The 15,828-nt window shown below is 36.3% G+C and overlaps 1 protein-coding gene across 1 annotated transcript in view; it reads right to left on the bottom strand.

Moving 5' to 3' along the window:
- LOC117391963 (copine-8) overlaps positions 1–15,828 on the bottom strand; it is a 117,025-nt gene that overhangs the window by 67,537 nt on the left and 33,660 nt on the right. The window contains exons 3-6 of the mRNA XM_033989921.2: positions 15,308–15,354; positions 12,709–12,812; positions 8,977–9,016; positions 732–808 (exon numbers count right to left, since the gene is read on the bottom strand). Coding sequence (XP_033845812.1) covers positions 732–808; positions 8,977–9,016; positions 12,709–12,812; positions 15,308–15,354 — 268 coding nt within the window. The remainder of the gene's footprint in view (positions 1–731; positions 809–8,976; positions 9,017–12,708; positions 12,813–15,307; positions 15,355–15,828) is intronic.

The raw sequence follows: 15,828 nt of genomic DNA on the forward strand, positions 1-15,828 counted from the left end.
ACCAAAAAGAGTTTAGTCCCAACGGAATAGACTTGTCCAATTTTCCACTCCAGGTGCACCCAGAGAAGGTAATCTAAAATGTCTAAATAGTTTTTTTTACCAAGAGATTCTGTACAAATCTACAACATTCACAGAGAAAAACCAGGATTTCATCGCAGCAGCAGTATAAACCTAAACCCTCATATCATTATATATAAGGAACGGTAGCTTTACAAACAGTAATCAGTGTATGTATAATGTTTTTTTTCAATTATTGCTCTTGGGCTAGAGAGCAGCTATGAGCCAGATACAGCACATTAGACGAACAGCAGAAATGATTTGTAACAGATGAACTACCTGATGTCATTCATTTTAGCAATATTGTACAAATGTGCCTGATCCAGGGTACTAGCAAAAAATTCCACAACCAAATTTCTGAAGAATCCGATTTTCAATTTATAACTCTGAAGGAAATGATTTTGCAGTAGGCGTTTCAAGAAATAATCCAAAATCCATTCCATTGCACAACTAATCAATAACTTCAACTACAGGTAACACCACAGTAAAAATGCTTTCCATGTATTTTTGTTTGCAATAAAAGCTGTAACTGGATAATTGCAAACTAGATGTACTTAATGCCATATTGTGGAATTTTCATCGCTATCTTCACTAAAAAGGTTAAACAAAGGCTCACTTGAAATGTATTATATTATGATCGTTGAAGCACTGACAAACTGAGCTGATCTACTCACCCCAAAGATTTCTCCAAGCGGCTGCCAAGAGACCCCACAACTTCTCCCAGAGTGCATTGCGCCTGGCCAAGGAAGTCCTGTGAGGAGAAAACAAGAGTTGGTGAAAAGCCCAAAAAATAAATCTGACAAACACTGTTCCAAGTTACTGTTGATTTGAGTTTTCCTTCCATTACAGTCCTATCCACAGCTGCGACAACTTTTACCTTTAAATGAAACAAAGAACCAAACATTAAACTGCCTCCTGCCGGTCTCCATGGAGATGTAATGACTCTGATGGTGCCAGAATGTTTCCAAGATGCCTGAATGTCTCACAATACGGCATTAAACTTGTTAATCTTCACGGAGACAAACACCAGGCCAAGTTACAGGTCAGATCTGCAGAGAGCCAACCCTAACAATAAAAACACCCCCGTTGAAGAAAAGGCGAGGATGGATCAGTAGTTTTAATGCTATACCGTGGAACATTCCAGTAAAAGCAGGTGGAGGACAGTCACATATTGCAACTTTAACAAAATCGTAACGTCACTGGGAGATGAGATTAGTAATATTTAGTGATTTTGAAAGTAGAAAGCTGCTGCTGGTCCAGTGACTGCTCTCATACACTGAATTAAAACACAGGCTGGTATTGAATCTATTACCACAACATAAAATGAATAAATATGCATATCCATGAGCCTATGGTGCAACACTCCCCAGACCATATTTCATGTTTCCCATTGATAATTGGTTTTGGCAGCAGAGGATTGAGTCTTCCTCCCACAGCCCAACACCTGCTGCACCCAGATCCCTTTCCACTTCGAGGCAAAATTAAATTGCCATCTTTGCCGACCATATGATGCAACTGAATACTGAGAACGCACAAAGGGGGGTGGCAACAAGGTAAGGTTTTTTTTTCAGGCATTCAAAAATAACAAACGACTTCTTTCAAGGATATAATACTTTCAACTGTTGACACTGGATAGTTGAATTTATTTTAATCTGAAAAAAATAATATTAGGGCCATTAACTGGAATAATAATGACTAATTGATATTGAAATACTGTTACGTGTTATCTGCAGTATTTATAGGAAAGCAGGTTTTGTTGTGATTTTTTGTGAAAAATACTTTTGTTTTTATTCTCAATCAAGAAGCCTCTATTTAGCATATTTACAGTTAAACTAGCTAATTTTCTATGAAAATGAACTCTCAGAGGTACAATAGAATTCATAATTTGACAACTCGTTTAAAGGTACACTATGGAACTTTTAAGGTGTAGAGTCTGCCACCCACTTGTATCCATAGAGATGCTATTACTTTGCCTGAAATGTTTCACAGTATGTCATTAAACATATTGATCTCCACGAGGAATGGCAAGTGACACCAACAGGACAAGTTCTAGCTGTGGCAATGTGACCTCATTTCAAAGGTTTTTGGATATATTGGTTTATATATATTCTACGGTACAGAATTAAAACTACTGATCCATTGTCGCCTTTTCTTCAGTGGGGGTGTTTTTATTGTTGGGGTCGGCTCTCTGCAAATCTGACCTGTAACTTGGCCTGGTGTTTGTCTCCCCAACTTTAATACCATATTGGTTGCCAGCAAGTTGATGTGAAGGTTCTGTTGGTCATTGGAGGTGAGACTGCTGTTGTTTTGCTCATATTTTGGCGTGGATTATGGCCTAAAGTGGCCTTTCTGCTCAGAAAGTAAACAAGAAATTTGGCGTGTTTCCTTACACTGTTACAATATAATATTTCTTCACATTTATAAAGACATTTATAAAGACACTGGAAAGCAAAAACTATATTCGAAGCAACCATTGTTCCATGTTCCATAAACTATTTTCGTGTATTGCTCATGATCACATGTGGCCTTAAATGACCATATACATGTGTGTTTCCACCAATATAAAACACATTAAAAAATGCAACTTTGTCCCTGTTTCAGTTGAAGTGTTCAAGCGTATAACTGGGTGTTGGTTACCTGGTTACAGGAGGTGCTGTCTTCTGTGTCATGACACCACTAATACTACAGATGGCGCACCATATGCAGTCTGATTGTTTTACCTTGACCAGAGCTTGCTCACTGCTTGTTCACTGTCCATATTTTTGTTCGGTCTAAAAGTTAGCTGGTACTTTAAACTGTAATAATTAATGCTATACATGTTTTATCACTAAGCTAAAGGCTGCTGCCTTCTTTGAAAGTACTGCTCTGAAGTTGAAAAAGAACCACCACTGAAGTCCCGCTACACTTTTAATGTTGGACAGCCATAAACTTTCCCTGATTTACTTTACAAATTAAAAAAATGTGCATATGTGTCTCTGGTCAAGTTATTGGTTTGTCAACATCTTGTATTTAGCTTGAACCTCAAGCATTGTGCTAGTGCAACAATGTTTAGCTGTTATTCTCAGGAGGATTTTGGGCAAACAGCAACAGTGTGATGTGATTATTTTGGCTTTGTTCATCACTTGTGTCTTCTCCGGTCCAGTGCAGGTTTGTAGCCTAGTCTAACAGTTCTCCTGTGGGTTTTATATTCGCTTCGTGAGTTTATGTGGCTAAATGCATTTCCACCTTCTAAAATGCATCTTGAACTATTCTATGTTTAAATCAAGCCAATACATTTCTATGCCCCTGCTGGTGTGATAGAGTCTGACAGTTGCTTGGTGTGCCAGTCACAGAGTAGCATTAAGGTTTGTGCAGAAGCCAGAGGTGAAACAAACATGGCAACGCTGTCACATGTACTTCAGCCTATTTTAGTGACAATATGGACTATTTTATAGCAAACAACAAAGTTAAATCTGTCAACTGGACAAATCTTTTAGGAGTGAAGACGTTTCGCTGCTCATTCAAGCTGCTTCTTCAGAACTGAAGCAGCGGCTTGGATGAGCAGCAAAACGTCTTCACTTGCTATGGATCAGACCTGGATGACTGAGGGTCTACACAGATACGGACTATATTGTTTGTGAAAATCAAGGTAAGTACTTTGTGCATTTATGGACAGAGAAGATGTCTGTGCTTTTCTCTCAACTAGATATAACAATGGTGTGACGCTTTGACCAATCAGATTCGGATAATTGTAATGACTTTCCCCGTTTCCAGTGAGAGAGTGAGAGAGATAAAGTGTAGAACTTAATTCAGAGTGACACACATATCAATCTGGCGTGAGCCAGGTTAATGCAATTACAAATCTTCAAAATGCACATTAAAAATAAGGTGATGGAAATGCAAATATTGATGCATTTTGCTTTTTCCTGTTTTTGAAAGTGCAGACCTTGATCCTCTTTTGCTGAAATCTGTGATGGCAGATTTTTGTTTACAAATACTGACACACAGCGCTAGTCAAAAATAATGAATGAGTCACAGCTCTCAGGCTTTTAACAGAGGCTTATTCATTCAGATGAAATTAATGAAATTGATTCTTTTTGCTCTGTTGTCTTCACTGATCTTTCTGAAAATACTTATGGCAGACCATAAAGCAGATCTCACTGCTGTAATGTACAACTTTACAAAGTCAAGATACTGCTTCCCTTTGTTACTTCTAATGAAGGGGTTGGTGCTGGAAAGTTACTGATCTCCTAGCAACTGATGATATTACCAATAAGGGCTAGTGCTTATGAAGCTAGCTAAAAATACATATCAATATAAAAGTGTTGAATGATTTCAGTGTTTTGTAACTTCAGACTCTGGCAACTTCTGGCAACTCCTTATACAGTGCTACTGGATGCATTGTATGATTGATATAGAGCAGCATACTAACATTAACGCTATAGATATTTATTTATTACAGATGAAAATGTTCCTGAATGGCTAACTCTGGCACATATACATGCTGTACTAACACATGCTATTAATGTACACTGTCCCATATTTAATAAATAAACATGTCTTTATAATATACATGTTAAACTTCACTTATTAACCCTCCTCGTTTGTGAATGTGAAGCGTGAGTGTATGATTGATGGTGATCGGAGGGGCCAATGGGGCAAACTTCTGTCAGTCTAAATCAGGGTAGCTGGGAGTAGAAGGGGCAGAAGTAGCCTACTGGGGATGCCAAATTATGGAAAATAATTTAATAATGTAGTATTGTGATAAGATTTACAATATCTTTTCAAACCAAGATTAAGTTTACAACACATATTTTAAACCAGCACAGGAGTAATAACATATGAGGGAAGCTAAAAATGTGTCAAAACTACAGGTTTAACTATTTTTTTGTTCATAAAAGACATTATATTTGACATATAAGACATATATTTTAATTATTGTGCAGCTTCACCAAGTTTGGACAAAAAAAACAAATGACAGTGAACTGATACAGCATTCAGTTTTACACAAATGTAAGCTATTATTATGGTGAATATATCTGATGTTAGGGCTACCAGGTAACTACTACTACTATGATATTGACATAAAGTACATATAGCAAAAGCATCATAAATATATATGTGTGAGTGTGTTTTGAGTCTCTGCCTCTGTTTTTTGTCTGGTCCCAAGTGAAGCCACAGTCGTCTATTCCCTTGACAACACACGACTAATGCACTTGCTTTTGGGTCCTCCCACGAGACACACCCCCCAGTCTACAGGCCTGTCTCCTGCATGAGGGTTATTGATTTTAAGGAAGAAAAGGTGGTAGTGGAGTGGGGGGAAAGCAGGGATGAAGAAGGATAAAAGTGAGAGAACTCCAGTTTCCCTGCTGAATGGGACTAAAAAGGTGATAGAAATGTGAAGGCTTGCTTCTGTACTGGTTTACACTGAATTATATTATCCACTAGTAGAAATATGCTTTTAAGTGAGAAATATGCTTTTTATGTGAGTAGAAAGTAGAAATGCGCTTTTTTCGCAGAGTGTTGACAGACAATAAATATGTGAAAATGAAGTGTGACATGCTGGTTACTAATTACTCATTGGTGACATAACTTACAAACATGCCAACATTTGAAATAGTAAAGAAAAGGAAAAATAACTGCAGCATTTTACAGTATCTATAATTTGTACGTAATTACAAAAGTACATAATCAAATAACTGGCAAACTGAACTTAAATCAGGCCCATCAATGCACACACCTTTTACGGCTTTAATTATTGTTTGTTTTTTGTTTGTTTTTTTCATGTTCCTTCAGGGCTAGCATACATTAACAGTAATACAATGGTGTATTAAATGTGACTGAAATAATTGACTTGAGTACAGTGCACAATTTTGACAACTTCTATGAGGAAATCAAATACTTGAGACACAGTTTATGGTGAAGCTTACTCACTGCGTCTCTGTTATGTGGAGGAACTGGTTAGACAGTCCCTCTTAGGATTTAAAGGTTCAGTGAAAACTTTCCAGGAACTGCATGTATTTATTTGTGTATTCTATCTGCAGGTTTAAACACTGGCAGCCCAGGTTCAGCTGTAAGAGTGCAAACAGTTGCTTTAATACATTGTGTAAGACCAGTGTTCAGGTATTAGTTATGAAAAAAAACCTCTTAATGATAAATATAAGGTGAAGTAACATGAACATATACCATCACCTATGATTAATGACAGCAGGATCTGTATTTTGGGTGTGAAAATGGCAGTGGTTCACATCTGACAAGGACCAGACACCAAACATAAGCTGCTTTTAAAGTGCCAAATGGATCGTAATGACCGAATAATGCTTTCATTACACATGTATTAGGGGCATTAGCCACGACTACTTTGCTCTACTAAAAGGATTCAATGACCCAACGCTGAATAAAGATCAAAATTATTCACCCAAACAACCATGCTATAAATACCAGCAAAGGCATTTCTAATATGGCTCATGTCTGCTTGTATACAATTGGACTAGGTGTTTAGGGACGTTTGGCACAGCAAGCCTCTTTAATCGACAATCCCCCTTTTATTCAAAGACTAAATGATTGTATTGTTCTTTCTAATTACTGCCATGCTAATCACAGCTATGGCAGTAAACAGTGCTAAAAGAGTGGACAAGGCAAATCATTGTTTGTTTGATAGGTTCAGTACAGTGCAAGCCAGTGATAAACACACTTATTATAGTGGTACAATTAATGATATGAAGCACAAATCAGGCTAATTGAATTTGATGAGTGAAATGGAAACAGTACTCCAAGACTGATTTTCAATACAAACATCAAAGTTACAGTTCGAGCATGCATAGAAGTAGAAATTTGAGTAGCATTTTGTGTATGTAGAGTAACTGATATTTACTACTACTAGTGCTGTGCTAGTCCTTCAAATACTAACACCACTGCATTCTCCTTGTGCTTTTTATGGCTTTCAGAATGCTGAAAAAATAAGAACAGTTTTCTATAGTAATTGAAAATTAATAATATATCATTTGAATGGTCAGATGTCGTCAAAATATCACCTAGAAACAGGAACTTGAAAACCCATGAATATAGAATAGTAATAATATGATAAGAATGCAATTTTTACTACCATTCATAGTAATTTCTTCCTTTTTTAAAATTTATTTTTATTTATATAGAGAGAGCCCAATGAGAGTACTCAAACTCTTTCTTACAGATAACTAAAAGGAAATAACTACAGACATCTGTTTAAAAGATTAAAACAGGTGCAGGTGTGATTATAAATGTTTATCATCAAATTATTAAAGTGCATTTGTGGCATCAGTGTACCCAGATGTGCATGTGTATTCAATTTTTTAGAACCAAAATAACCAATTCTTCATTTCAGTTCTAGTACAGCCAGTTTTTACACCAGACATGGGTAAACTACGGCCCGGGGGCCACACATGGCCCTTTGGGCTTATTAATCCAGCCCGCCGAATGTGACCAAATTATATTAAAACAGATAAGGCTAAACCTTGTTCAATTGACCTTTTTAACAAGTTGTTGATCTTTTGGCACTTGATAAAACTGTGAGTTTTTCTGCTGTGTTTATTTAAATGAAATTTAATAAATTTATTATTAATTAATTAATAATTCATGCATTTGGAAAATAATTTGTAATATATGCATATATCTGTCAAATTTTAGAACCCATTGTGGCTTGTGTGTCAAAAAGTTTGCCCACCCCTGTTTTAGATGTCGACAATTATGAGATCTCATATTAAAAGTTTCCATATCAAAGTTCAACAAGCAAGTGAAAGACTGGACCTAAAGGTTTCAAAACAGAGGCTGAAGTCTGCATGTTTATTAAATGTCCAAAGTACAGAAAGAAAAGTTGCTTGAACAATTTCTTTTCTGTAATTCAGTGGGATAAAAGATTTGTTTCTACAATGAAATGATCTTTTTGATTTTAAACTGTTACATAATTCAGAGATATGTATTGTAAAGGATAAGTTCTGCCAAAACCAAGATATTTATGGTGGTGACTCTTTCAGTCAATGTACCATTTACCGTACAAAGATTTGCAGCTAGTTTTATTTGCATTCAATAATAATTTAAGATTTTTTAGTGAAATTTGTATTTCATTAAAATCTTGCTGCAGTTTTAAAATCGCCGGGTCAGCAGAGGGAGCACTTGCATACAAAACAGCATCATCTTCTTATAAATGTATGAGGTTTCTCTTAAATTGCAACCAAATTAATAAATATAGTAGAAAGTAGCGGGCCCAAAATTGAGCCTTGGGACACTCCTCTGCCTGGGTCCTGTTTGAAAGATAATTTTGGAACCAATTACATGAAGCATTGTCAAATCCCATATGCTTCAAGAGCTTGAAGAGGATTTTAAGATCGACTGAAAAGGAATGCACCAATCCAGCATTTTCAATTCCGACAGTGATTCCGATACTATAGCATTTATTTCCTTAAAACAAAAATAAGTGATCCAAATGTGTCATGAAGCTATTTATCCCACAAGTAACTGCTGAACAACTTTATGTAAATTAAACTTCATGATGAGACTTCCTGGTCTAACTACAACCAGTAAACAGTCTTGATACATTCACTTATATGTCCAACCAGAATATCGGCTGAACCAATATTTGTAAGCCGATAACCGATATAGCAAGATTTTTCAGTATCAGCACCAATATCCTATACCCTTTGCTGAAACCTGACTGATAAGAACATTTATTTAAATACATTTTTAGATGTTATTCCTTTATGTAAAGATTAAACATGTGCTGTTTTCCATAATTCTGGTAGCAAATAGCAGTAGATTCTGTTAATATAGATATAATGACTTATTATAATACTAAAATGCATTTATAATAGCAACACCATTATCGTATTTGATTAGAAGTCAATTATGTTATCACCTTAAAACTATACTGGTGTAGAAGTGTTCTAAATTGATTGTAAGACTTACATGTTTGGAGAGGTTGGCGCTCTTGGAGTCCACGTCATACCTATAGGGCAGAGGAGGAGAGGGCAGAGTGAGGCCAATGCAAAGCTATAGGCTGTGACAGAGGCTCAGCTGGGGAGCATTATAGACCAGTGTAAAACAGTAATAGATCCAAACAGGCTGTCAGAGTGCATCATGGGAGAATTCCGCACATTTCCATCTCTACATGACAGCATTAAATGGAGACTAATTAAATAATTCATAACAACTGGAAAAAAAAATGACGAGTCTGTTAGAACTCTTAATAAATAAGGCATCATTGTGGATTTTATGAAACCCCAATAAATTATATATCTTTTTTTTCTATTAGATATGCTAGCTATGAAAATATTGATTGCCAGTTAAATTTAGTTTAAAGGATTAGTTTTGATTTTATCCATCCATGTCATAGCTAACAGTGCGGTCAATCAGCACGTTTTACACCGTTTCCACTGACAGGGCCGTCCTACTCACTCACTCCCTTTTCTCTCTTTATTCCCCAGCGCACCTGCAGAGCTTTAATAAATACTGTCAGAGCAGAAAACCTTTCCAATATGGCCGCCTAGCAGGACCAGGGACTCAGAGGAGTCAGAGGTAATCAGTCCACATTCACTCACAGAGAAGAGGTCAGCAACAGAACAGCTCCTTTGGCCTGATGCTAAAAAGGCTTCATCATGCAAATTATGGAATGCAAATATCAAGAGGAAATGGTAATGGAATGCTCTGATTAATGTAAAAGATAATTAATACAATTCTTGTCCTTATTACACTAACCAAAAATCACTGTGTTTCCATGTTAAGACTTATGACCAAGAAAAGGTTTAGAAAGTAATAGATCAGCTTGATATGTAAAATCAATCTCATGTCTTGTTAATATATAAAAACTGTGATGTGTACGTATTTATTTTTCTCTGGGTCAACTGCTAATAAGGTTTGCTGTCAAAATAATGTCTAGAATGGTTGGCTCACACTTAGTTAAACAATCAATTATTGGGCTAAATGCAAGGACAAAGATCTGATCTGAGAAATGTATGTGCCTGTTTTTGCTAAATCAGTATATCCACTGCCACTCAATAATGTTGTTGTTGTTTGTTTGTTTTTTGGTTTTCACGGCACATAAATCACCATTATAATAAAAAGTGTGTACATATAGTCTGTGTGTGTGTATATATGTACATTAACAATATATTGATCTAAATAACTAGGCAGGCATATTGGTCAGTGTGTCCAGTTTAATGGGTTGCATTTGCACTACACTTTAAACATCAGGCTGAGAGGACTACGATTTTGGACACAAGTCTATTAAACATAAAATGGTCTCATAAATCACAGTTAGACAACACATTGCATATAAGCAATCTGTGCAGTCCTGAGGCAACAAACACTATTTCATTAGCAGCTGAAATCTTTCATATGCTAGTAATGGTCTTTTGATAGAAACAAATGGCATGGGATTGAAGACACTGAAGACAAAACAGCAAGATTCCCGTAGCAAATAAAAAGCTGTTTCGCTTTGGTTAGCAATGCTTTATAGGTTAGCTCTTCACTGTTAGATGCAGCGCAATACATTTTGCAATACACAGGCTGAGAAGAAACAATATGGACACGAAAACAGATGGCATAGTGCACAATATGTGTCTCTGCATATGTGTTTACAACATTCACACAAACATGAAGAAATACCTCACTTGAGCTACACTGAACTATAGCTATGACACTTACACACATATGAATGAGATGTTGCATATTTATTTGTAGCAGCAATTAGCAGGGACTCAGAGGAGGGTTAAGGGAGGCACACAGTTACATTGTATTTTTAAGCACAGAGAAAAGGGTGAGAATATATTTAGAATCACTACTCTGTTTTGGGTCAAGTAGCAAGTACTTAAAACATCAAGAGGAAAGGTGCACTTGGGAACATTAAAGGGCCTATATTGTTTTTGTTTTATGTTATAATGCAGACGTGGGCAAACTATGGCCCGGGGACCACACACAGCCCTTTGGGCTTATTAATCCGGCCCACCGAATGTGACCAAATTATATTAAAACATATAAGGGTAAACCTTGTTTAGTTTACCTTTTCAATAAGTTGTTGATCTTTTGGCACTTGATAAAACTGGATGTGAGTTGCTGCTGTTTATTGAATTGAAATTTAATAAATTAATTATTAATTTAATGAATGCATTTGGAAAACAATTTGTACAATAAGCCTTGCATATTCATACTTTGCTACATGTTACAGGCCAACTCACTAATGTTACACATATATATGTATATATATATATATATCCTGGCCCAGACCCATTGTGACCCTGCATATTTTTCCTGTGTTGTTTTCACAAATTATGTCTGTTCTTTCTTGTGAAGGGCTCCACTGTGCAGCTTAGCCCCACTGAAACTGTTTCACTCATTGGTGCAACAGCAGATATTGGACAATGTCAACTGCACAAAAGGGATAATAAATAAATACATGTTTGCGTGTGTGTGTGTGTGTGTGTGTGTGTGTATGTGTATACACACACACATATACAGAAGTAAATGATGTGCAAATATGTATAAGGTATGGAAGCATTTCAAGGCAGTATCTCCCAAATCCTTATAAATACACAAGGACTCTGATCAGCTTAACAAACCGTTGTGTATGGACCGTGAACATGTCATATATGTATATGCTGCCCAAAGCAAATGAGAAAAGAGCAATGTATGTTTTTCTTGTCATGTTGCCAACCATCCTCTCATAACCTCTCCAAAGCCCATGCTATTTAAATCAAAAAGAAACGTGAAGAGATGCAGCTGGAGCCTATAGCAGCACGTATATAAATACCTGCCTTGGATTTTGTTAGTCACAGCAGGGCTATCACTAAGTCAGTGAGTCAGTCTGATCAGCAAGTCAGTGCATAGTTAGAGGACGAAGAGAGACCTATGGTAACACTGGAGGACACTTCTCTGGAACTGAAACCAAAACCATATCTTCAAGCTCTAAGGCCAAACTCACTACTTAAAATATATATTTCTCCATGCATGCATGAATTATTGTTCAGCTAAAGTAGTAATTATAACTGAATACATGTATAGTAGTTTGGCCAAGACTATTCTCAAAATATGGTGTCTGGACTATGAGTAAACCCTTCTCTATAGAATGAACAGAGAGCAGTCCAGTCTGGCTGCTAGGCTACATTTACAGTAGTAGTAATGCAGTAATACTGAAATACTTGGCCTTAGTTTCAGAGTCAGATCATGCGACCCCTCAAATGACAACAGCCTAATATGACAGAGAGGAGACTACGGAAAAACAGAATAGACGTATTTACATATTTATTAAGCATAATCTTAAACTAAAATGAACAATAATATTGTTAATATACCCCATGTATTAGTTGAAAGATTCATCAGAGAACCTTTCTAAACAGAGACATTTGCATTCATCAGCTATGGTTTTCACTAATACTGGATTTAGTTTTTTGTAAAAGGATCCCATATTAAAAAGTTCGATGACTCGAAGTTAATCAAGTACCACTGGAAACCGCAGTCTACTTAACCTTCTCCACATGATGCAAATGAAGTGTCATATAACGAGTGGACAACAGTGAGAAAGCCAACTCTGATTTCCAATTAACATGCAGAAATAATTGGTTTTAGGAACAGAGAGAAGATGAGACTAATATATGAAAACTATGTTTAGACAATCACAGACATCAGTGCAGTATATGTACTTACAGGTCAAACCGAAGGTTCTGCCGCTCTTCAAAGAAGTAGTCCAAAATGAATTTCCGAACAAAGTCTGGATTTAATGTGTTGTCAATCACCTCTGTTCTTCCAAACTATAGACAGGAAACATAAAGAAGGCATCATTACAACTTGGCTAAGTCTCCAATGGAACAAATGTAGTATTGATTTATGTATTTTTTAGTATGAACACCACCACTACACACTGTTGTTTGCCTTTCTTAAACATGCCCATTTTCCCAAGCTCTTCAGCTGGCTTTGGTGAAATAACCATTTGACAGTTTTTTTCCCCGGGAGATGCATTAGTTTGACGTGGTTACAGAGGATTATATTCATCTCTGGACTAATGGACCGGGATCAGCTGAAGCAAAAGTCAATGGGGGTCAGTGAGGTTGCACTTTAGCATTTGCTTGGCCTTATTAATAATGCATGCAGATGACAGACCACTCACCACTGTGGATAACTGCCAATGATAGAGGCAGCACATCTCTTTGGTCATTTACATAGATTAGAATTCATTACCTGTGCTAAACGCCACTTTGAAATATCCACTTAGATAAGAGGCAATGAATAGGGATACCCTCATTCAAGTCTAGTTAATACCTATTGTGGTCAGTGCCAGTTTATTAAATCATACCAGTTGTACTTCAGTTTGCATGGGTGCATTTTGACAGTTGTTTTTGTCACCACAACAAATGAAGTTGTCTTCTATCCTTCGTACCCTTGCTCTATCTATCTCTATTTTTTTTATGCTCGGAGGTAGGAGCTTGGACCTCAGAGTAACGTTTTCTCAGAGTTTCTGTGTTTCAGTGGTCACGTTAGAAAAATACTGACTGTTACATTACACTATATGCAATAACGACTTAACGGTAGCAATAAAAACTAGGAAAGTGCTCAAATCTATCAAAATGCTGGTCAAATTATTAACCCGAACATTGTTACTACTTATGTTACTTTTAAATCAACACTTGAGAATGAATTTTTTGCTTTTGTCATCCCTGTGTTTCCATTAGCATAACGGAGAATAAAAATGTATTTATAACTGCAGAGGTTCAACACTATACAGGAGCAGGTTCACAGAAGCAGGTGGACAGGAGCTAATGACAAATAACACAAATAAGATCAATATTTTAACTGTTGGACTTTACACGCAATACACAGGGCACAGCCATGTTGGATTTTCTAACTTGGAACTAGCTCAGAGTTCTGCAATATTGCTCAAGTTTCCACATAAAAGACTGTGGGGTGTTCCAGTGTAAATTTATACTAAAGTCGGAACTCAGAAAATCCAAACTCCAAGCCTAAATGGAACACAGCACAAGCCTGAGGGTCTATCCCCTCCTCAGAAGTCTCAAAACTGTCTTTGTACATAATACATTTACACTGTTTTCCTTATGTTATGGTCCTTACAAGTGTACATGCATAATACAAAAGTATTACAACAGTTTGCATGTTCATCTGTAAAATTTTATTTTATTTTTTTTTACGTTGCATGCTCTATTCCAATAGATTTTATTAAGATAGATTTATTTGATTATTTAGTTTCTTAGTAACATGGTTTCTGTTTTTGAAGTTGTTTTGGTGGCACCTGATGGATTAAATAGTTCGAACTTACACTTACTTATATAAAAAAAGAAAGATGTGGGTGGATCTCTCTGAATGTGGAATCAAACGTCTTTATGTTTATACTCCTACAATAAGCAGGCCTAGTGAGTTAAGTATTAACACTTTAATACAAGCTTTTTTTTTTTTTTTAGCTTCCTTGGATGTACTGAGCCTATTAAAAATCTAAGCTTGAATTATACTTTAAGCATCTACATTTTGCAGTGAAAATTGTAACTTTTTTGTGATCAAGTATTTTAATGATGTGCAACATGCATTTTTAGCATCACTGACACATACTGTCAGTGCTGTCATACTGATACACTGCCCCCTCCCTCATATGCCCTGTATAGCAATGAGTCATTGTCACTGCACAATGAATATAATGATTAATAGATATAACAATAATACATAGAAAGAAAAAAAAAGATAAGAGGCCATGAATGGGGATATCTGAATACCTCATTCATAAAGCGCCTCCTCCTGCCCACTCCTCGTTTCTATTTCAAAAGTAGGGAACCCCACTTATTTCCACATAGACCATCCAGCACTCACTCAGTTTTTCTTATATAAAGTTTAGCCTTTAAGTATTAAAATCAGGTTTGAAAATGTGACATTGTGACAATACTAGTGCATAATAATCTTTAATAAGCTTTATTTGTAATGCTTATGGACAGTATTATTTATTCTGTGCGCACCGTGCTGACGCTGAACCAAAGCTCCAGTGTGTGGCCTTACACCCGACACTCCAGGTTGCTGTTCCATCTGCTGTAGCACTGATGCTTCTCAAACACATCTCAAGATCCTAGCTTACACTCATTTGTGCGCACACTTTCTCCTGAGCATGAGACATAGCCTCATTATTCCTTAAAGGGCTCATTATAACTGTGGCAAATCCATAAGACACGGTGACCAACATGCCCCACCTTATGTAGTCAAACCCATCATCTGAAAAGGATGTAGTCTTTGTCATGTTAGGAGTGCATACCTCTCTCCACTCTTTGTTGCCCATTCCTTGTGTGTAGAGGACACATACTGTAATAAAAGCAAACAAAAATAGATTAATAATCAAATCTATTTATACAATACTAACACTTTGTAACTGAGCAGGCTTCACTTGAAAAGTTGGACAAAAAGGACAAAAAGAACAAAGGCAGCAGAGTTTGACAAATGATGTATAAAAGCATAATATAAAAACAACATCAAAGAACAGACACGCATATTTTTCTATTTGAGAGCATAAAATCCTAATTTCATGCTTTATGCAATTTTCCAAAACAAAGCAATCCACTAAAAGGCAAATTACAGGAGTCATTTATCATACTTCATTTTAGCAAGCCTTTAATGTTATTTGGAGCAGCAGAAAATGACGATACAAGTGTCTGTGTTCACACCAGCTCTAATATTGAGAGCAAATAACATTGGTAAGTGTGATTTATTTTAAATGTGAGGATACCAGGCTTGGGTTTGTATGAGGATGTGTTTTAATTGGAATAAAAAAATAGACTG

This window comes from Periophthalmus magnuspinnatus, chromosome 23, assembly GCF_009829125.3.
Source record: "Periophthalmus magnuspinnatus isolate fPerMag1 chromosome 23, fPerMag1.2.pri, whole genome shotgun sequence".
NCBI classification, from domain to species: Eukaryota; Metazoa; Chordata; class Actinopteri; order Gobiiformes; family Gobiidae; genus Periophthalmus; species Periophthalmus magnuspinnatus.